Source organism: Crocodylus siamensis, chromosome 5 (assembly GCF_052110815.1).
Source record: "Crocodylus siamensis isolate JL-2025a chromosome 5, ASM5211081v1, whole genome shotgun sequence".
In the NCBI taxonomy this organism is placed as follows: domain Eukaryota; kingdom Metazoa; phylum Chordata; order Crocodylia; family Crocodylidae; genus Crocodylus; species Crocodylus siamensis.
Genome location: NC_143399.1, coordinates 50,930,674 through 50,954,498, shown reverse-complemented (window position 1 = coordinate 50,954,498; position 23,825 = coordinate 50,930,674). Strand labels below are relative to the sequence as shown.

The 23,825-nt window shown below is 42.0% G+C and overlaps 1 protein-coding gene across 1 annotated transcript in view; it reads left to right on the top strand.

Moving 5' to 3' along the window:
- Positions 1-23,825, top strand: part of ACBD6 (acyl-CoA binding domain containing 6) — a 131,514-nt gene that overhangs the window by 42,692 nt on the left and 64,997 nt on the right. The window contains exon 5 of the mRNA XM_090048912.1: positions 14,804-14,909. Coding sequence (XP_089905038.1) covers positions 14,804-14,909 — 106 coding nt within the window. The remainder of the gene's footprint in view (positions 1-14,803; positions 14,910-23,825) is intronic.

The window sequence follows — 23,825 nt, the reverse complement described above, 5'->3', positions numbered from 1 at the left end:
CCTTCCCTGGGTCCATCCACAGTTCTAGTGGGGGAGATGTCCTGTTCCCTGTTCAGGAATATGGAGGCAAAGAATTTGTCAGAGGTCAGCTTTTTCATTTTCTACAATCACTAGACTGCCAGCCTATCCTGTAGGGGCCCCATGTTAGCTGGTACCTTCTTATTTCCTATGTATTTGAAAAAGGACTTCTTACTATCCTTAATGCTGGTCGATAGCCCTGGCTCCATCTCTGCCTTGGCCTTCCTAACATCCTCCCTGCAATCCCGAGCAATGGAGGTGTAATCCTCCTTGGTGATAGCCCCTTGCTTCCACTGTTTGTATGCCTGCCTTTTTGCCCTCAGGCATCCCTGGGTGCCTTTGCTGAGCCATGGGGGCTTCTTAGCACTCTTGCTCCCCTTGGTGCGCATTGGGACTGACTCACTTTGAGCTTGGAGGTTCATCTCCTTTAGAAACAACCACCCATCTTGGACTCCTATCTCATTGATGCTCCAAGACCCCAATGCCTCTCCTACTAACCTTCTTAGTTTACAGAAGTCAGCTCTCCTGTATTCAAGGACCTCTACCTTGCTGCTTGCTTTCACCACCCTGCTCTGGATAGTAAATTCCAGCAGGCAATGATCACTGTCGCCTAGGTGGTTGAATACCTGCAGACCCTCTCACCAGGTCGTCTGTGGCAAGCACCAAGTCCAGCAAGGCATTTCGCCTGGTGGGACTATGCACCTCCTAGGTTAGCTGGAGGTCCTGTGTCCTGGCTAGGAACCTACATGAGCAGTCAGACTTGGCTGATGGCTCCTCCCAGCAGATGTCTGGGTAGTTTAGGTCACCCATGATGACCATGTCCCTTGACTTTACTGCCTCCGTGAGTTTACCTGAGAATTCCAGGTCCAGCTCGTCCCCCTAGTGAGCGGTCTGTAGTAGACGCCCACTGTCAAGTCCCTTTCCCCATGTCCCACTTGCATTCTTACCCAGAGCACTTCATTTTGCCCCTCCTCTGACCCCATCCTGATCAAAGAGGATGTGTATTGCTCTTTGACATATAGCGCTACATCCCCCCTCCCTCCGCCTCCCCTTTCCCTGCTCTGTCTCACCTGTACAGACTGTGTCCCTCGATGTCCACTGCCCAGTCATGGGTAGAATCTCACCAGGTTTCTGTAAGCCCCACTAGGTCTGAGTTTTTCCTAGCTAGCAGCTGGGCAAGTTCCTCCTGCTTTTTCCCTATGTTTAAATACACTCAAAGGAGCTCCTCAGGAGCTCTGCACTTGCCACTGCCACGCTCCTGCCCCCATGTTCCCGCTGCCTCCAGCACAGCCGTGCCCCACCCCCCAGCTGCCAGGGGTATTATGTTCATGAACGCAGACATGAACTATTCCATGCATTAAGGTAGGGTGATTGAATAAGAAATGCTGCAACAGTTCTCCCTCACCTGTAGTTCGAACTTTTCCACTGAACGTTGCAACCTATTTAACTGAGCTGGAAAGATTGGCCAGGAATCTGGGGCTATTCCCCTCTTCGTTTTGAAAAGTTTAACAAATCTATAGCTTCCACTTGAACATTTAACAAATGTGGGTAGCGGCAATCTCGGTTTAGCATGTGATCTAAGAAATAGCACGTCCAGAAGCCAGCAATGCCACACCATTGGCATTAGGTTTGAACTCGCGTCCTTGAATTCACTACCTTTTAACCTAGGAGTGAAAATACTACTAACTGAGCCATATCAGCACAGTAGTTTCTTAAACCAACTAGGTAGTGCTGAGTGGTGAATTTCATAAAGGTTCATCTCCATAATCTTGTTACCATAATAGAAGGCTGAATGGATTAGTACATCTATTCCCATTTTAGGCCTGTTCTTTGCTCAGTGTAGCAGAATATCATTGAAAATTTCTTCTTATTTATTTAATTATTCTAAATTTCTTCTTGCTACTTGTGAAGCAAGTTTTGTTTATTTCCAAGGATACCTTATTTGAATAGAATTTACAAGAACATTTTGCATGGAACATTTAAATATTTTCAAAGTTACCTGGAGAAATGTTTTCTGAGGTACATATAATAAGCAGCAAGCTGATAGTTGTGCTTCTAGAAGGCTTTGCCAGATCTTATATAGCAAATCTTTAATTCTCACCAATTTAAACCCTTATGTGTGAATACAATGTTGCATCATTTTAGCCATGCCACTATAGTTAAGCAATATAGTCACCTAGTTTGGATGAGGTTACACTCAAATAAATGTGATTACTCCTGTATTCCTCTTCCCATATAAGAATAAGCTTTGTGAGTAAAATCATATGCATACCAGTATAACAGCATCCATGTTAACAATTATACTAGTATAATTATATTAATAGAAAAAGTACCATACTTTTATGTCATGCTTGTATTGCTGTAAAAAGTGTTGTTAGACTAGCCCCAATACAGGTGACACTGGTGAGATCTTGACTACTGAATTTATCAAGATGATGTGGTAGAGCAGGGGTTCACAAACTGGTATGCTTACCCCTGGGGGTACACAAGACATGTCTGGGGGGTACATGGGAGAAATTGTGTAATGGCAATTTAATTTTAAGTATAGTAATTGGCATTTCAGGGGTTAAAATATAAAACACGCTGGTAGGGGTATGTGAGCAGCTGGAGAATCTGAAAGGGAGTACACAATAAGAACACAGACACACAACAGCTGAACTGTTCCATAATGTCATTAATTGGGATCTAGTTCACAGTTGTCATGGATCAGAGGGATCCATGTGTACAGTGCAATCCAAGTAGAATGATCATTTTTTGGACATTTGAAGTGTGTGGCTCTGACACCATGGGATGGGCGGGGGGGAGAGAAGCCAGCCTAGTATGCCTTGCGCTGGGTGGGTGGGGGAGAGTGCTTGCACCCGTGCTTTGCCAAGGTGTCAGGGGATAGATGACCTATGCCTTCTCCCTTAAACATGAGTTCAGTGAAGTTCAGTAGCCTGCACTTGACTATATTTTGCAGTGTGCTTGCCTGTCTCTGGTTGCCTGGAATGGGGGTCATATTGAACCCACACTTTGGGATCCTAAGAGGCTAGGGTAGGGGCACGACAAGGGCCCATGATTGAGTATGAAGTGAAGGCACCGCCGGTTGTTAGAAAGATAGCCCTTGCTGAACAAGTAGGACAAAGGAGCTTACTGATTTTAGCAAATGTCAACAAAAGTTGGAAGAAGAAAAGGGGGCAGCAGATTTCTGGTCATATACCAGTGGCCAGTTGCAACAGTTAGCAGGGGGAATGGAAGCAGTCAGTGTCGTATTGTGTTGGATGCCTGGAAGACTGACTAGACCTGTATCTTGGAATGCTTGCTGTATACATATAACACTGACCTGGTTCAAAAGAGTACTTCATTTTCTAGGTGTACTTTTGAACCTCTCCAGGCAGCTTTAAACTAGTTTAACAGGCTTGTATATGAATAGTGTTATACCACTTTACCTAAGAATTGGGTTTGCTGGCTTTCAAGCTGAAGCCAGTGTATCTAAACTAAGAGCACCGGATTGTTCCCTAGACTAGGGCTATCCAACATCTCAGATCCCGGGGGCTGCATGCTATACTAAATACCAGCCCCTGCCTCCCCTACCCCACTCAGGGCAGTTTGCGACACACTATAGCGCACCTGCAGGGGCATGCCCAGGGACAGGTAGCAGCAGCACAAATATGTGCTGCTGCTATTTGTCCCTGGGGAAATGCATATTCCCGCTCATATGCACATGGCCATGGACTTTGGGGATATTGGGGCTCCTCACATACTCAGTGCTTAGCACATTAAAAAAAATCTGCAAGCCCAGAACCCTAGATGTAGAGAAAAATGATATTCTTTTGTGTGGTCATGTTTTTTGAAATTATAATCATAGTCATTTTTGGGATGAATCCAGACAGTAAAATGAAGTTGTCAACATTTGGCACAAATAATCAAACCCATTTTAGCCTCTGTCTCCTTTGGCAATTGATGGGCTAGATGCTTTCTAGCTCTGAAACCAATTGAAGAAGCTCAAGTGCACAAGTATGTCCTGCTCCATGGTCAAAAAAGATCTCAGCACACCTGGGCTGTGACAGAGTGCTGGAAGCAATGAATTTTAGAGTAGAGAGAACTCTGCCAAATTATGTCTCATTGTGTGCCCTCCTAAGGTAATTCAGCTGGTATGGGAGACAGGATAAAGGCAATCGCAGCCAGACTTTTTCAGCACCTCGTACATAATGGACACTTTGAGTTGCACCCAAAAAATTGGGTGCTGCTAGCATAGAACTTAGTGCTCAGTTAGGAGGCAGGTGGTTGCATTCTGCCCTTTCAGAAGCTTAGGAATGGTCTTCAAAGGAAGTCCCCTTAGAATACACTGTGGTAGTCGAGCCTGAGGATAACAGCATGTAGTCAAGAACACATCAGACTTGGAAGTTTACAATCTACAGGTCTATGAAGGTTGGCAAAAAGTACTTTAGGTTACTGATGCTACTTGGCAATCCAGGAACAGTGATTACAACTTCTGCATGCCATTGAGACTGCATTCAGTCATAAATTCTGTGGACAAAGCAGTTCAGACTACTTCCATGTTACTCGGGTTGCATTAGTCCATATATTGATATCACTAACTTAGGATCAATTCAGACAAGCTATTTTAGCCTTTACAGCATTCTAGCCTAGCCATGGTGCTTGGAAAATCAGGAATAGGAAGTTGAGGAGGAAACAGTTAGGGAGCTGACTATTGTGAGCAAGCCAATGACTCTGAAGCCCAAAATCTCACAATCTCTTTAAGAAATATCCAAGGCAAGATGGAGCCCTTTGGAAGCCTACTTATAAGAGCCGTGAGGAAGAATGAACCGTCTGTTACAATTTTCTACGAAGGAGTGAATGGGAATAGTAATAAGTCCATCTGATCTGCAGCTGATAGGAACTACTGGCAAATCGACAGCATTTTGTGGTCTGTTATATATGAAGCTGTTGAAAGAGCTAACAAAATCATCTGCTGTACATCAACAAGTGATCAACATTCAAGGAACCAGTACCAGTGTTTTCAAACCTGTGTGTTTAGAATTGTGCATTAAGATGCATGTTTGTTCCTAATCCAGAACATAACGTATGTACTTGAATATAAGATGAGATTTCCCCCCCGTTCTTATGTTCCCAGACAAGGAAACTTAGTTAAATAAATTGTTTATTATTTAACTGCTGCTAAAAACATCATGTGCTCAGTAAGGGAAGCCAACTATGAAGCTGATGAAATGCAGTCAATACTGTAACTGTAAAACACATGGCCCATATTAGGCAGATATACTGATGGGCACTTTTTGTCTGGCCCTTAAAGAAATGAGTTGGTGTTCCCCCCCCCCCCATGGGGAGCTGGCACTAGGCTTGACACCGGGAAGGCCAGAGCCAGCCCTGATACCCTCCCCTTGGTGCCAGAAATGCTATGTTTGATCTTAACCAAAAAGGCCAAGATGTTGATGGGAACCTTTTTTTTTTTTTTTTTTGGCCCTTTTTTTTTTTTTTTTTAAAGGTGGGGTGTATTTCCTTCACAAAGAACTGGCATTGGGCCCAGAGGTACTGCAATGTGAGGAAGACCAGAGTTTACCCTGACTCACACCTTCCTTGGTGCCTTGGACTTGCACCTTTGGCACCTTCACGTTGCTGCCAAAATTGCTACATTTGACATGTTGTGGTAGGTTCCCATTAGCCATAGGCTAGTACACACCATCTGAATAACTTATGTGGTTGTGTGAAATGTGTTCAGTTGTCCTCAGTGCTGACTCCTTTTAAGTCATGGTGAGTCACTACATTGTACATATTTTGACTACTTCTTCACTTCCTGAACTGAGTTGTGCCTTTCTTTCCCAGTTTCAATTATTCCCGTTTCTTCACGAGCCTTGAAGAACTGGCAAATATTACCAAATGGGGCCCCAAACAATTCACCCAGATTTCTTCTGTCACCCCTTTTCTCAATCTGGAGTACATGATTAGTGTGGCCCTACCCTCCATGAGGTGGAGCTGGGTAAGGATGCCCTGCATATCATCTGCATGTAAATTTGTGTAGCATCCCTGGACTTGTAGCAAGAATACCCAGTTCAGTGAGTAGGGGGCTAAGTAGTACATGGATCCTTTGTGGGGCATATCTGGAGTACATACACATACAAAGCAGTGCTGAGTTAATGGGATCACCGTGGCTTGAAATGCTGTTGGCAGGTGGAAACATTCACATAACAGTAGTTGAACAAGAACCTTGGTAATAATATTTATGAAGATGTGGGAGGCGGGCAGAGTACCAATGAACTGGAAAAGACCCAATGTGCCCCTCTATAATATAAAGGCAAAAAGGAGGACTACAGACTGGTTAACTCTACCTTAGTACCTGGGAAGTTACTAGAACATATCCTAAGAAAGTCCACTTGTAAGCATATGGAGGAGGAAAGTCTGATTACAAGCAGCCGGTGTGGATTTACTGAGAACAGATTATGCCAAACAAACTTGATCTCCTCCTTTGACACAGTAACAACTTGAGTGGATGAACAGAATGCTGTAGATATAGTATATCTGGACTTCAGCAAGGTTTTTGAAATTCCCACATGACCCTTGCACAAACAAATTGGAGAAATGTGGGTTAGGCAGTACTATAAAATGGATAGACAACCAGTTCACTAGCCATAAGCAAAGGGATGGATTGTGTTGGAGTGGTAGGAAGTTTTGAGTGGAGTGCCACAGGTATCTGTCCTGGGACCAGTGCTGTTCAGCCTATTCATTAATGTTTTGGATACTGGAATTGAAAGCTTCCTGAGCAACTTTGCAGATGACATGAAACTGAAGAATTGTAAACATGTTGGAGGACAGGAGTGCAGTTCATAAGGATCTTACAGATTGGATATTGGGGCTGGAGCTAAAGGGTGAATGTGGTTTTGGGATGCAGCTATAGAAGTATTAGGTGCAGAACACTGGAGGGTGATCATGCTTCATGACTCAAACTAGTTAGGCCTCATCTTAGACGACTGTGTGCAGGTTTTGGCTCCAAATTTTAAAAAGGACATGGTGAAGTTAGGGAGGGTCCAGAGGCAGGCAACAGTAATGATAAAGGACTAAGAAGGCAAGTCATACAAGAAGAGTTTGAAAGAAATAGCCATGTTCAATTTGTGGAAAAGGTGTTTAAGAGAGGACTTGATAGCAGTCTTCAAATAGCTGCAGAGTGGCCAATAAAGAAGAGGGGAAATGCCTTTTCTTTCTTGCTGCAGAGAGTAGGATAGACTAATGGCTTGCAGGTGCAGCAAACTAGGTTTACTTTGGATATCACTGGAAAAATGTCACTGTTAGAACAGCAAGGCAGTGGAATAGACTGCCTAGGGAGGTTGTGGAATCTCCATCATTGGAAATGTTCAAGAAGAGGTTGGATAAGAAGGGGTCAGAGATGATCTAGGACAGTGTTTCCCAACCGGTATGCTGCGGCACACTGGTATGCCGTGAAGCACGTCCAGGTGTGCTGCAGAATTTGGGGCTAGAGCCACACCCCGCCTGCTGGCTGGAGCCACGTTCCCTCGCCTGCTGCTGCCACAGACACACAGATGGGGGATGTGGCTCCAGCCAGTGATTCCTATGCTGTGTTCAGTCATGCCCCCCTCCCCTGCTTTGCACCTGGCTGCTACGTGTGTCAGGTGGGGGTTGGGGGGTTGCCTTCAAGCATTGAATGTTGGCTGCAGCCAAGGCTGAGGATTTTGACTGGTGTGTGCTAGAGCTCCTGCTAGGACTTAAGCCTGTAGATTCTTAGCTGGGGGCTCTTGTCCCTCCACTTGGTGTCAGACCGGTCACTTTGTTTGGGGTTAGGAAGGATTTTTACCTTGTGGTCAGATTGGTAAGGGTTCTGTGGGGCTTTGCCTTCCTCTGCAGCTGGAGGTGTGGCCCTCTTTCTGGGATCTCTTGAGCATATTTTAACAACTTTTATAGCAGCAGGACATTCGCTGCTGTGGTCCCCTACTTTGCTATGGCCAGTTAAGTGCTGTCTTGTGGCAGGTTTGACTGTGTAGTTTTGTTAATAGACCAGGAGTGTCAAAAATGCAACCAGTGGGCTAGATCAGTCCAGCAGAGACCCACTATCTGGATCCCAGTGCCCCTTCATCTGATCAGACCCACACGGGACATAGCATGTGCCTGTGGGCCTGCTCTGGCCTGTGAATTGGCCCTGTGCTCATCAGTGTGACACCCCTGGGTTAGATAATGGACTTGGAGGATCTGTCCAAAGTAGGAAGCCCTACTTTTCTATGATTCTGTGAGTGTGTAATAATATAATGCTGCTAGCAGGCCATTTTCTTTTTGATTTAACATAAACAATTCTTCTATAATAGTGCAGGCAACCTAAACTTATGTAAGATTTGTTCCTTAAATCTTGGGTTTCTCAGACTTCATTCTTCTTATTTATATTTCTGATTAGATTAAATTGGTGATTCAAGTTAGATAATGCTGAGAGAGTTTGAGCTGAGTTAAATTGGTTGTGTTGGGGATTGTTTAAGAAAGATGCCCTTCTCTAATGTAAATTTCCACCCAACCACTCCAATATGTTCTGAAGAAAGGAAGAGCCCTTTGAGCCACGTGTACTTCTGAGGAGGCCCTGATTAAGGTCTAGGGGATAAGTTTAGGAGCTAGACATAAAGCAAGAACTAAAATGTCAACAAATGATGGGCTACACCCTCATTCCCCTCCCCCCACCTTCTCCTGTGCAAAGATTTGATAGTCCCCATCATGTTTTGTAGTCCGTTTGATGCCATGTAATCTATCAGAATTTTATTAATCCCACTAACACAGTCAGCCATCTGGCCCCCTCTGAGCTAGACTAGACTAGTGCAAAACTGGAATGATTGATGGGCTCTGGAATTGATTAGTTGTTCTGAGAGACAAATGAACTGTTTTGGCAGAAAATACCAGAGGTCACTGCGTGTGGTCAGGCACAAAGGCCTGCAGAATTTTAAAGAGCTTCTTCCACTATGCACTTGTAAAGTTGCTGTTTCTAAACAATAATGGATTTTGAAAACATCCTAGTGATTAAGAGTGTTTTTTTCCTTCCCTGGGAATGCTTTAGTCCTAACTGATCACAAAGCTGCGGAATTAGGTATAAAAATGGGACCGAGTGTTCTTGGTTTGGGAATAAAGGACTCCGATTGGTATTATGTATGTGCGTGCATGCAGAGTGGGTGCACCACAGATGTCTGTCACACACATGTTGGGTTATAAAACCCTTTGAAAGAACTCCTCTGATTGGAGAAAACCAAACAGGCTGCACTATGCACAGCCCTTCTTACAAAACACCTAAAAATCCAGGCACTTCTTACTCTTGGTGGCATCTAGGAATAGCCACTCTTTTGCTTATGTTAATAAAATTATGTTGTCATGGCTGTTGCAACAACTTGTATTGTTTTTGTTTTCATTTTCGTCTGTATGCATTTGCACATGTGCATCTGTCCTTTCTATCTGGATTGGGGGGGGGGGGGGGTTCCTTCTTCAAACATTGACCTGGCATATGTTTTCTTTAGGTCACTGCCCTCCACCTTAAGGAGATTTAACATCTATGAATGGGAGCGACTGTTTCCCTGCTGCCCCTTATCATACAATGCTGCTAATCTTCCAAAATGCACATGCATTTTTGTGATGGGTGGAGAACTGGATGACACATGTCTTATTATGTCCCAGGTACTCTCTGAGGACAGCACACAAGTGTGCAGGCAAGTGGGCAACATTTCCCTTGAGGAAACCTGACTGTTCAAAATAAACTTGAGTTATGGATTTATTCAGCCTGTAAAACCTCAGCTGGCATAAATAATTGAGAAAGCAAAGGTTTGTCTGTGGTGCATACCTCGGGGACACATGCTTGCCTCCCTCCCTCCCACCTCCCTTTCTTATGAAAATGATCCCAGTTGCACTGATAGATAATAACAACACCAAGCAATTAAAAGCTATGGGTGGCTGGAGAGAGGAGAAAAGGTTCAGTTAATGAGCTTTTCCTTTTCCTGTGCCCAGGAGAGCCTCAGAAGTGACGAGGCGATTAAAGCGAAGAGATAATTATAGATTATGTGAAAATGGGTCCCTTGGGGGAGAGGGCCTTGACATAAACAGTAGCTGTTGCAAGTGTCTCCTGGCTCCATGCTTGCCTCCTGTGCTGTGCTTCATTGAGTTTCAGTATGCTTGGCGGCACTGTGCCAAGCAGACGGGCAAAGCCACCTGTTTGCAACACACAGGCCCTTCCTGGGCAAGGTGGCATTCTTCAGCCAAATCCTTCTGCACAAAACCATTTAGGATCAATCCAAAGAAAGGGAAAAGGTTGCTGATAGTGATGGAGCATAGGCATCTGTTCACTGCTTTGTTTTAAAGGTAAAGAAAATAATTCTTTTCCCTTTTCTTTTTAAAATTTAGAAATTAATATTTTTTTTTTTCTCCCTACCTTGCCTTTCCTGGAACTCTCTGTGAAAGACTAAAGAGCCAGTTGGTTTATAATGGTAAAGTTTGAGAGAAATTAAGGTCTAATTGATTAGCAATATTTAAAAATTAAAGCTACTTTAGAATCTTTGGTTTAAAACTGTTTAACTTGCATATTCTGTGTGGGTGGAAGGAAGGATCTGTCCATTCAAAATTCAGTTTACCTTCAGTTAAGGTTCAAGGAAGCCCCCATTCCAGGTCTGCTGCTTCCAGTGATTTCAGCAAAATGGAGGCGAACTGGACTTCACATTCCTCTTTCAGAGCTATTGGCAGAGAGCAGAGAAACATTTTTTGGCTACTGTGTTTGTCTGCAGGGAACAAAACCTTTCAGCTGTCATCAAAAAACCCAAAAAAGCCAAGGGGACAGACGCAGTTTTCCCTCTTGGTAGGTGATCTTTAAATAAAATACTAATTCTACATCTTCTTTACGTTGGGTCAGTAAAATGCAAAATGGATTATAGCACTATAGAAATAATCTGTAAAGGAAACAAAAGATTTGTCTTTTCACATCTTTTCTATCTTCAGTGCATTCCTATTTCTTTTTAATAATAAACCTTATATATTTCATTAGCTTGAAGTTTTGTGGTCTTTACCATTTGTAGATATCTTAAATAAGACGGATAACATTTATGTTTTAACTCAGTTTTGTTCGAAGTCATTTGATAGAGGTAATCATTTTAAATCTTCCTTTTTCCTTCAATGCCATGCAGACAGCAGCCTTACAATGTTCCCCAGCTATCTCTTCCTCTCTGCTGCTTATTTTTTAGCTTCTGTTGAATCCATCACAAAGGGGTTTCTGAGCCATTTGCAGATTATCCACCAAAAATTGGGCTGGTAATATCTACATATTACACAATACTTTGGCAAACACTGTTTTTCATTAGGATAAATCATTAGGAAAAAAATCCCCCTCATCATTCCAAGTTTCTCTACCTGGGGCTCTCGGTACTTTTTTAGCTGTGTCTTGAGCAGTCTTAATTGTTATACTACAGGTAGATAATATTAGTCTTCATCTCTTTTGAATCAGATTGGGAAAAGACTATTCTGTTAATCTCTTAAGAACTCAGTTTCTGGAAATCCAGAGATACCTATATTTACTTCCTATGTGTCAGTATGTGTATAAGCATGTAAGGTTGGACCTGCCTTTCTAAAATTTCTGAAGACAGATTGGGTTTCTTGGAACCAAGCTTTTATTTTTTGAGTACTGGTATGGTGTGGACTTTGAGAGTAGTAGTGGTCCATGACTGGTACAGCTGTGTTGGCTACACCTCAGGCTTCTGCCAGAGTTATGCTGACAAAACTTCTTTTTTTCTGAGAGCTTGTTTTACTCATGGGATGTTTTTACCCATGCCAGCATGAAGCACACTTGCTAGTATAGCTTTGTGCATAGTACAAGTGCTTTACAAGTTAAGATGTTAATATTCCTGGTATCCTATATAATACTACCAACTGTACTCTAGATTGTTCTGGTTTATCTTGGTTCAGATAAAAAATACAGCAGTTATAATGATCAGGGGTGCAAGTTTTCTAGTGCAGACCCCTTTTCTTCAGTTATAGGAGAAGGAGGGAGTTTCATAAAAGGGTATGTACTCTTGAGTACTGTTGAAGCGATGTAGCCATTATGGTCCAGTAAGTGTGCAAGAGGCAAAGATTTCTGTGATTGTTTTTTTTTTTTTTTTTTTATTGGACCAACTTCATGGTTGGGATAGATTTAAACAGTATGTTCAGGTACCACAGTACCCTTCCTTAGGTCTCTAGGAAAGAAGACAATACAGACAAGCCAAATAGATGGGACAAAGGTTTGTATAAAACTCCATATGTAAATCTCTAGGTTAATATCTCTAAGTTTTAGTAGCAGAATGTAAAGAGATGGTACTTATTTATGCTACCAGCATTTTTCCTATATTCTCATTTCTGTTGAAGCACCAGTCACAATTCTGTTGCCAAGGGCTTCTCTTCATCCCTCATTGGATGGCAAGGATCATCATCTTTAGTTTCTGCTTCATTTTGTTAGTGTTTATCTTAGCCTTCCAAGGCAAAGTAAGGTCAGTGCACTATTCCCAAATAAGATAAGTTCTTTTGTATTTTGATAACATGGAGTCAGTCTTCCTGAAATTGTTTCATCACATTCTGCATCCTATTTCTTCCTGTTCTAATAAACTCCCTGTTGGTTGCGAACCTACTCCAGCAAGTTCTCCATTCTCATAGAAGACTTTCTTCAGGACTATGAACTGTGGGTTCTGCTGTTCGTTTAGGTCAATGGGTCTCAAACTTTTTAGACTTCATCCCCCCTCAGTCCAGAACTTTTCTAAATATAATGCCACCCCATTTAAACTTTTATTTATTACAGTGCTTTTCTCCTTACACAGGGGCCAGGCAGCGGAGAGGGCAAGTGCTTACCTCCTCCACCCACATCACCCTCCTTAAGATCTTGTGACAACCCAACTGAGACTTACTGCTCTAGATTAATCATATACTGTGGCATAATAGAACTGAGTTACAGAAAATCAGGATGCACAGTGGGAGAGCTAACCAGATGCTTTTCTTAAATTATGTGGCACTGTCATGCATTTTGTAATGGAGAGGTTACTTTGGCCTCCTTACAGATTTTTTTTCCCCCACTGCAAACTGTTTTGGTTTGTTGTATTTTTTTTCTTTTTTTACCAACAAAATACTTAGAGTTGGTAACCTCTTAGCGAAAAGAGTTATGGCAGTGTAAAGGGGTCTTAAATTGGTGTAGCATATCCCTTTTTACATAAGAGAATAAGCTATACTTGTATAGGCACTTGTATATGACATAACCGCGGCTATACTGGACCTTTATGCTTCTGTAACCAGACCAGTCCTGTTAATCTGGTAGAACTTTTGTGTGTTGACACAGCTTTTATGAAATTCTTGAAAGTCCATAAAGGCTGAGGACTGGTGTTTTATTTTACTTTCAGTCAGTCCACAAACAATCACTTAAACTCTTGTCCAGGGCCAGATTGACATAAAGCTTGTATTCATATATCAGAGCACCAGGCTGAAATTTGATGAGGGGCAGCCTGTACAGCAGTTTGCAGATACACATTCATTCAGTCCTTTTCTCCTGCTGGGAAATTGGCAGGTTAAGGTGCTGCAGATGTTGGAGTTAAAAATGGCTCTTTTAGTGAGGAGTGATGCGGTACTCTGTTGCAACATGTTAAACCTTCTGTTTTTGCCAGCCAACATGAAACAACATCTTTAACATAAAGGTAACAAGACATTTTATAGACATTGTATATAAGATCCCTTATGACATCATGGAACAGCTTTATCATGCCCAGCAGTGTAGCTTGTATGCTGGAGGATGACAGCTGGGTCTTCTGTGTGCATTAGACTTAGAGAGATAAATGTTCTTAGTAATGGTTTTAGATTTATTTGTGCAACTCCCATTGTGCATCAGTGGGATTTGCAGGTAAAATCTGAAATCCTTATACCACATCCCTTTTCAAACTTCACCCCAAAGGATATATTACCATAACACTAAACAGTGCTTGAGCACAGCTGCACCAGGCATGATCTCACTTAGTGTTCTGAGTTCAGCAACCCCTCCTGGAAGCTTTGGCAAGGGCAGTACACCTGGTTCTTTAGGAGAGTGAAGGGTCTTTAGTGCTGCCTTGAATAATCTCTTATTCGAACACACATGTGTACACACACTTACCAACCCACCCATCCCTGGATGGAATAATAGAATAGTATTAAATATCTTGAATCTCCTTTCTAATAACTCTTTTTGTTTGTAGAGAACTGTCTATGAATGGAGGCTCTTTTCTGAGATATCCAGTGTTTCTGCAGTGCTTCGTAATGTTCAAAACACTGGAACCTCTGCAGAGGAATCTGGCAAAGAGGAAACTGATTCTGAAGAAGATTTTATAGATATAGATATATATCTATATCTTTGCCACTGTGTATGAGAAAGGAAGACTAAAAAAAGTGAATGAAAGTTGAATGAAGGCTTTCCTACATATATAAGGGGAGGGACCAAATTTAGCCTTACTTTCATTTGCAGGGTTTGCAGTGACTTATGCCTGGGATGAGTTTGTCTTGTATAGCCTAACTTTCTGGATTCCTTCTGGAAGTTTATTAGTGTAAGCAAAGTCTCTCTCTTTCTCTTGTACAATATTGTTCAAACTAACTTTTACTTTCTAGGGAAACAGGCTGTGCTGTCTTGTCTTTGAGAAACATTATTCTGCATGACAGCTTTGGAAATCTGTTCCACTCCAGTGAGGGTGTTGAAATTAATGCATCTGCAAGTAAAGGTAGCATCTAATGTGTGTAGTTTGTGTGTTACATAGTAAGACAACATCTTTTTCCACTTTTGTTTCCTAATTAGGGAGGAGGACAAGAACATATTTGATTACTGCAGAGAAAACAACATTGACCGTGTAACTAAAGCTATCCAATCCAAAAAAGTGGATGTGAATTTGAAAGATGAGGAGGTATGAGAAGAAAAGCTTATGTTGATCCTTTGATGGTTTTGCATGTTAATTCATGACCCTAGACTTTTTTTTTTAATTCCTGTTTTAGAATTTTTGTAATCCGGGTACTAAATATTTGATCAGACATCTATTAATTGAGGCAGCAGTGTAATCCATCCAAGCAAATAATACCACCTTGCTAGTTTTAACTAGGTTTCTGGTGGATGGACCACTAAAAATAACAGCATAACAGTACCAGGAAGTTTCTTTTTTTCCTGTAGATATTGGCAACCCTAGCACATTGGGGTCCCAGGGGTAGCCATGACACCCCCTGATAGCTCTGTGACCATGGCTCGCTCTGCCCATAGGGTGCCCTCCCTTCTATCTTGTCTGCCATGCCTTGATGTTCCTTATGATTCTAAAAAACAGGTTGCCCCTAGGCTTTTGCATGGGTCCCAGTTTGGCTGAATCCCTGCTAGGGTTTCCTGGTATCCTACTGTTCTTCACTATTCCTCAGGCCCCTCTCTTGGCCTCATTATTCCTCAGGCCCCTCACTGGGCCTCACTCTATAACAGTGCCATCGCAGGGCATTTCAAGCCTTAGGGACTAATTGCCTGGCTCCAACCCTTCCTTATATCACTCCCCAAGCCTCGCAGGTGTTATGGTAATAACATTGTTCTCTTGTTGGGGCTTCGGGCTCCCTGACGTCCACACCTGTACTCTCAGTTAGGCTTTCTAGCCTAGGCCCACTGTATCAGACCTGGCTTTGAGGCACTAGGTCTGGTTTGGCCCTTTCAGATACCAGACCCCTGGTCCCTGTTTGCCTCCCTGGCCTTATACTCTGCCCACTCCAGGCTCTACAGCTGTTCATGCCTTGAGCTGGTCTCTGGCAGAACTCAAGGTGATCATGTGCCCCTTGAGCACTAATGGGACTTCTATATACCACCCCTACAGTCCCAACCCAAACCACCAGTGTGAAACTGTAACTGAAACCATAAGTCCCTGAGCTATAACAGAAACACCAAAGGGGAAACAAGCCCTCTGCCCCTTTAAGAGGGAAAACCTTCCCTTCCCTTTTTGTGCTGGCAAGCCTCCCAGGTAGGGCTCCCAAGCCTCACTGTTCCTGCAGGCAACAGAAAAGTCAGTCTAGCAGCCCTCGGTAGCTCTCCTGGAGCTCTTAACCTTCAGCTGGCAGGGCTACATCCCTGACTTACTGGGGCTCTGAGCTTATATAGCTCCAGCCTGAGTCCTCTTCCAGTCAGATGTGCCTCTCGTTTGCTCCCTGCATCACCTGGAAGCAGTATCGCAGGCTGGTAGCTCCCTTAAAGGAGCGGGCACACCCCAGTGCCCTGCTACAAGTGCCAGCTGGGGTTTGTGAAGTAAGAGCTTAATGGATCTTACACTGATGTCTGGTAGCCATGTTTCCCTTTGTTGTGCACTTAGCTGGGTTAAGGACAAGTAAGGAAAAATTTATTTTGGTTAGGAAAGTGAGTGCTTTCTGCCAGGCTGTTCCAGGATAAGTTAGTCAGGGTTATTGTGAGTCCATCAGAAGCTCTGTTGCCTCAGACCAGATAGGCTGGCTGGTGTTTCATTTGGATTGTATTACTGCCTCTTTCCGATTAGCCAGACAGATACCTGAAGAGAAACACTGGGTTTGCCAACTTGACAAAAAAGTGTGATCGTCGTCCAGTGCTTTTTCTGTTTCTCAGAGTCAGAATCACTGAGCTGGGGAAGAAATGACAAAATTTGATGGAAGCATCAAGAAAGAAATGTGCATCTGAATTACAAATTGGTGTTATTTTTCAGTGCAAGCCCTTATGGTAAAAGCAAACACTTGAATGGACACACACACACTCTGTTGTTCAATCAGTATGTAACTAATGATGTCTCAGCTTTGCCACGGTGATTTCAGCTCTTGCACACTGCCACCTATCTCTGCTCTTGGTCCATAATACATACAGCTACCTTCACCCCTGCTTCTCAGCACATTGTATTTTGGTGAACAGATGAAGTGCTTACACATTCATAGACTGAGACGCCACAAATTCAGTTGGGTTCTCTTGTAGCTCTAAGCAGATTTCTGCCCTCTGAGCCATGACATCCCCGGCTGGGGCTCTGAATGCTGATAGCAAGGCCTTTTATTATTAATCAGGAATTCATCTGAATTAATTTTTAGGGGGAAAGGGTGGGAGTTTAAAATCAGGGTTGGAATTTCACATCATAAATGAACAGAGATATGACAGAGGCTCTTTAGCAACAGCACTACTAAGCCCCATCAATGGTGCTACTGACCAATAGTTACACAATTAAATAACCAGAATAGTCATTCAGTAAAAGTTTTAAATCCAGAAGGAACATTTATTCTCACTGTCCACAGTATATTGTTATAATAAATGTTTGCTTTTCAGATCATGTACTTTCATGTTTATGAGCAGTGTGTATCTTGTGGCTTCATGGTAACATTGTTTGGTTTTGATTTAAAGCCCTCTTTTATAGCCACGATCCTTCAGAAGTTTGTGACCTTCTGGAAAATTCTCATTTGGGTTTAAATTTCTTGTGGGTGTTTTTAGCCAGATGCTTATTTCATTTTCAAATGATGATAATTTCATTAAGGCTTGATATAATTTTGTTGGACCATTTTTTGGTTCTCAACCCCCAACCTGAAGACCAGGTTAAGCCAACAGTGACATATCATCCAGCACATGGAACACTCATAGGTCCAGAAACTGAATGGCAGGGGAGTGGTACCACCATTTCCCTGCTGCCATATTTCCAGACCCATGGGGAGCATCGGGCCCTGTGCACTCAACTCCAGCACACAGGGCCTGGAGGGGGTGACACCTGGCTGCTGGGGCCAGTCCCATGTGGGGGACCAAGAGTGGAAGGTGCCAGGCCCTGGGGCCCAATTCTGATGCATGGGGGTGGGAGGGAGTGATGCTCAGCCCCTAGGGCTCAATCCAGGTGCATGGGGCTCAGTCTGGCTCATGGACTGGCCCTGCACCACTCCTCTGACTTGCAGGGGCAAATGGTTGAGCATCACTGGGTTAGGTCAATGTTAATGCATAGCGCCACATCCTCAGCCCAAAGGCTACTCTAAGATGTGTTGAAGGGAGACGCCTCCCTTGCTGGTAGACAGCCCTGGTTTTGTCTGGGATATGTTCAAGCCCCAGCCAAGCTTGAACATATCTGAGCAACTGGAACTGTAACCCACAGTAATTATCTTGCTGTAGAAATTTTTTCTTTTTCAGTTGTTTGTTTTAGTGTTTTGGCTCTGTTAGAAACTGCTTATTTTAATACTTCAAACTGTCAATGTCTTAATTCTCAAGGAGGATGCATGTGAGACGAGAGCGTTTTTAAAGTAATACAGTTCTTTGTATATGGCAGTTGGTGAGCAACACTATCTGCTGTTCATCTTCTTTCAGTGCCATGATGTAAGCTCTTCAAAAGGTCTACTTGAAGGAATGTCACCAAAAAATTCCTGCCTGTACAAACCCCATTATAGAGAAGTCTTTGACAACTTCAGGCATGTTAGCTATTTTGTTCTGTATGTCTGCAAATGTATTGGCAGATTGTTAGGAAGTCTGGCTAGCTCCAGTTAAAAATGAACTTGTGTTTTATTTGGTACCACTGTATTTTCTTGCATATCACATGCCCCAAATAAGACACACATATTGTTTGGGAAAGCAGAATAAAGAGAGAGGATTTTTCCAAGGTTTGGAAATAGCTGAATTCTGGCTGCAGGGACCTGGGGCAGAACCTACTCCTCTGCATTGCACACTTTTCCTTTCCTGCTCAGCCGAAAAGCTAGAGGTATAAAACAGCTGCTGCTGAACTGGTAGTAGCTTTTGGCTGGCCAGCCAAAAGTTACCTCCAATTTGGCAACACCCGTGAGAGAGGTATATCTCTAGCTCGCTGAAGCTGGAGAGAGCCAGCCCCAACACCCATTCCTGCATCCTCATACCTCCATTTTGGCATGGAAATTGGCTCTTTCACTTAAAACACTCACCCCAATTTTGGATAGCTTTTTCTGGGGAAAAAGTTGTGTGGTATGTGAGTAAATACACTATTAGCCCCTCATTTTCATGAATACAAATTGTCACTATATATTTAATGAGATGACACGTCCAGTGCTAGTGTTGGAAAACCATAACCCCTTTCCACATCACAAGTCAATTGGACCCTTTTTCTAATAGAGTCTCTCTTAAGAGATGTGCCCTACTGTGAACTTTGTGTATTATAAAGCATCTGCGGGTATAATCTTAATACTTTATTAACACCCCCCAGCCACAGCTTTCCCAATTGTAGCAGTGCGGGGAGGGACAAATTTGAGATAAACCTCCAGTAATGGGAAAATTATAACACATTTTATAAATGTTTCATATATAGAATCTAACTATTGGGTAGGGGTGCACTGATTTCCCCCCCCCCCCGAAAAGCCTCCCACAGCTCCATCCTGGTCCTGGCCCTGGGTCCCATTCCCTGTCCTAGCTGGGCAGTGCCCCAGCCTCTGCCCCTGCCTCGCTCCCTTCATCACTGTGGGGGCTTCAATCTGTCCCCCTATGCCCCTTACCCCCACCCCCACACCCCTTCTCCTTGACAGATTTACCTGCAGGGCACTGCTCTCCATGCTGCCTGGTTGTTTTCCTGGCCACATGCGTGCATGTGGCTGGGTGCATGCATGTTGCATCCGGGGTCCCCGGCCCGAAGACATACTGTATTTATCGGTGACATTATAAGCTACACCGGTCAAAAAAAGCCAATAGCCGATAATGTTAATTTTCCCTTTATCAGCGCCGATCTGATCTGCAACCGATATATCAGTGCACCTCTACTATGGGGGTCAGCTTAAATTCAGGGTTGAGTTAGATTTGAGTAACTATAGTAAATTGTTATGGGACAGGATTTGCTAAAACCCTACATAGGTCTGTGCTAAACTGTACATGAGTCTGCATATCCTCAGTGGGCACGATACAGACTTTACTGGGTTTTTAAAATGTTCAGTTTTCTTTGTTTACTGTATTAGTACTATGTATAATTACATTCGCTTGCATTTTGTGAAGCTCATTCTTTTTTATTCTATTCTACACTTTTAAGAAAAAAGAAGAAAAATCCAAATCTAAAAAATCCAGTGTGAGAAATCCTCCTTATTGGAGCCAAAGCTATTTCAGAAAGAGTACTAAAAATAACACATCTCTCTCTAGAATAGGTCCTCTGTTTTAATTTTATAGTTTGTAACTTGTGTCAGGATCACATTAAGCTCTGAGTGGACACCCTTTTAAAATTATTGCTGGTATCTCTGTTATAGAGATCCAAATGAAAAACCAAATGCATTAATGGTGCAGTTTATTTAAGCATTTACAAAACTTTCTACAAAGCGTCCTGCACAGGAGGAGACCTGCATTGAGAGCCCTGTGGGTGCGCCTGCGAGATTGTCAGTGGAGGTTTGAAACCGTAAATGTTAATGATTTGTTTTCTGCTCTCAACATAAATAAATACATAATACTAGGAAGAATGGGAGAAAGGGCAGTTAAGAGATATTATTTCATATTTATTCTCACCAGCCTCGTGCCCCTAACACATTCACAAAATGATTGATCTATGAAAGCAAATTAGATTCTGAATCAAATACCTATAGGTGTAGTTTTATCCTGAGAGGTATCTATGTACTGAGAAGTGCTCCCTTTTTTGTCTCTGTCAAGTTTAATTCTGTTTCTCTCTGTGCTTCTACTGGGACTTAAAAAAAATTGAGGCAGTGGCCCCTCCCCCATTTTGTTTTTGAACAAATTGTGACTCTTAGCAGAGCAAAATTTATATGCTCTTGGCTTGAGAGATTGTTACAAAAGCCGGCCAAGCTGGCAATGATAACCCAAGTAAGGCATGGAAGATTTAAGAGGCAGGGTCAATGAATGCATTGGGGCTAAATTTATGCTTTTTATTCAAGACTTGTGTGGCAGGAAAAATGCACTGTCTCGGATAACTTCTGCAGCAACATTGTATGCTCCAGATTATAACAGGAATTGAAATGAGCATCTTTGGTTTTGTTTGCATTTAATCAAAGGAGGATGTCGCTGTAGCACTCTCACATACTAAACGGCTCGTGCTGATTCAAGCACATCTGTGGTTAACTATTACCTGATGAACATTTTTGTTGTAATCAGCTTGTAATGGTAGAGGCACTCCAAGAAATCTCAATCTGTGGTTTTACAAATCCTCCTGTGGTGTGGGGCAAGCGCTATAACAGCACATATAAATTATTTGCTATGTGGACTGGATGATTTACCAAGGTGCACACAGGCTGTATCCAAGATCCATAATTTGTGGGATTCTGTGTTCATCTATCTCTAAATGTTTTGATGGTAGACAAAGGAAACAAATAGACTTAAGGTCTTTCATCCAATTTGCTATAAGTTTTAAATATGTGTCAACATTCCCATCTTTTTTAATTTGAACTGTGGATAATGATTTATTTTATAATACACAAATACCTTGGAAGCACTTTTTAAAATACAGTGACAGTACTGGGAGTTTTCCATGGGAACAGTCCACCTCCTTATCAATTATATATTGCTTCAAATTACTCATTCATTATTCTTGTATAGGTCACAAGCTAATTACTACGTGTTAATAATTTACATTTATATAGTATTTTTCAGGTCTCAATGTGTTCTACAGGCTGTATTTAGAGATTACTCACCTGCTACTAAAATGCAGCTATTCCTCAGGTGGAATATGACAGCTTTTTAATAGCACACAACTACAGTGCAGAACAGTTTAGGACACTAATTGAAAAATATTGTATCCATTTGGAATTGCAGAGGAAATATATAGGTAAGCAGACTGTAATTACCCAAAGTGGAATTGGCCCAAGACCTTAAATCCATAATCTTGCAAAAAGCACAAGGGGATTTTTAATGACTACAGATGATCAGACTTCATTTTCTTGTCTCATCCAGAAGACGGCATGTTTAGCAGCACCAGCCCCCTTCTACCATGTGAAAGCATCAGTTCTGTAGTGGTTCAAAACTGCTGACTTCTGTGTCCAAAGGCAGTACTGTTGCCATACTTTAGGTTGTTACTTACTGGGTTCATCCAAAACAGAGTATTCACAAAGCCATAATATACTTTTCTTTTTAAAGATGACAGACCAACATTATAGGGCTCCACATCTAAAGCAATAATTCAATTTTAAAAGTTGAAAATCTTCACGTATTTGTCCTGTAATTACCTGATAATTTCTGTGTAATTACCATACTATTCCTTTATAGTAAAAGAATCTCATTTATGTTATGCATGAGAAGTACTCATAGACCTTTGGTATGTTGTAAATAAAGTGCTTCTGTCTTCTGGAATAAACTTCTATACCAAATAGAAGCTTGTGCAACTACACAGTCCAAACCAAAAATTTAAAGCATCAGTAGCTCAGAGATTAATTTTAAGATGCTTTGACTGTCAGTATTTACCAATGTATAAAGTTCTACTTTCCTCTTTTCAGATGTTCCCTGTGATGTTCAGTGCAAGAGCATTAATCATTAAAAAGTACTAATGCAGATGTCATCTGCACTTCTATAGAAAGTTATTGTCAGAAAATTCATTCTAATTCAAGGTTAATTAGTGTTACATTAAAATAATGTGATACAAAAAATAATTGCCAGGTCAAAAAGTGTGCTAAAATGCTTACTGCCTGTGATTGTATTTCCATACTCAAAATAATGTTCTACATCCGCCACCCCACTGAAAAATATCCAACATGAAAAGTGAGAGTAAGATTGTCACAGGTGTCTTCCTGCCCCGCCTCTAAATTTTGGCACAGTGGCTTGGAATTTTGGCATACAATTCCTGTTAATAGATTAATGACTTACTTACCTTGTTCAGCACTACAGTGTTAGAAGATATATGACAAGGCATAGCCTGATTTAAGTTTAGAAGTATTGCAGATATTTGGATAGCACACTGGAAAATACACATTGGTGTGAAAATATTACAGGTTACATTTATGATTTCTAGCTTTTTGGTAATGTGAGTTTTAAAGCAACTTTGCAGGCATGTAAAATGCCAGGTTAAATCTAGGGAAATGTGTGTTAACAGGTAGCTTAAATGAACAGCTATAAAGTGTACGTGTTATTTTGGAACTACAGATAATTGACAAGCTAAACATCTATCTACAAATATTTCTTGCTTACATTTTTTAAATGAACAGATAAGATATAAAATCTACTGTAATTCATAGGAAATGTTTTACAGTTATTCACTGAAAGTTTCTCTTACTACCTGTATTGGATAAATTGGACTCTGCATGTACATAAGAGGATAACTAGTTCCAATGTTAGTGTACAGTGTAGTTGCCACAATATAACATGTGACACGGTGACAGAAGAACTGTACTGTGGTTTCCAACTACATTAAAATATTTGTCAGGCATGGACATTCATTTAGACCTGTGTGAGGAGAGAGAAGTCAAAACCGAGCTTGTATGCCCAAGACTTTGCAGCCATGCCCTGTCCTCTTTACAGTGCAAAGGCAAAACTCCCTATTAAGAGTACCCCACACTTTGGAAATGTTCTGAACTGGAAGCAAACTTTGTGATATAAGCTCACCGTTAGCATGGGTGATGGGATGAAAAAAGATGGTAAAATTGCAAGTAGTGGATGTGTACTATCATATCTTTTTAGGGTGGGCCTGTATAGGATACTTGTACATCAGAATTTTCTGCCTCCCCCCAACATCTTTTGCTTGATCATTTGAAGCAGGTTTTTGCAGGCTGAGAGGGGTGTCAGTCATCCTACAAAAGGCAATAAGGATATTTTATAAGACTTAAATTGCTGGATGCCCTCCTTTTCAGACATACATTTTTCCCAAAGAGCCTCTCCTTTAATTAAGTGAATTAAGATGTAAATCAAGGGAAGAGTTTAAATGAGAGAGAAAGGGGAAAAAAGGCTT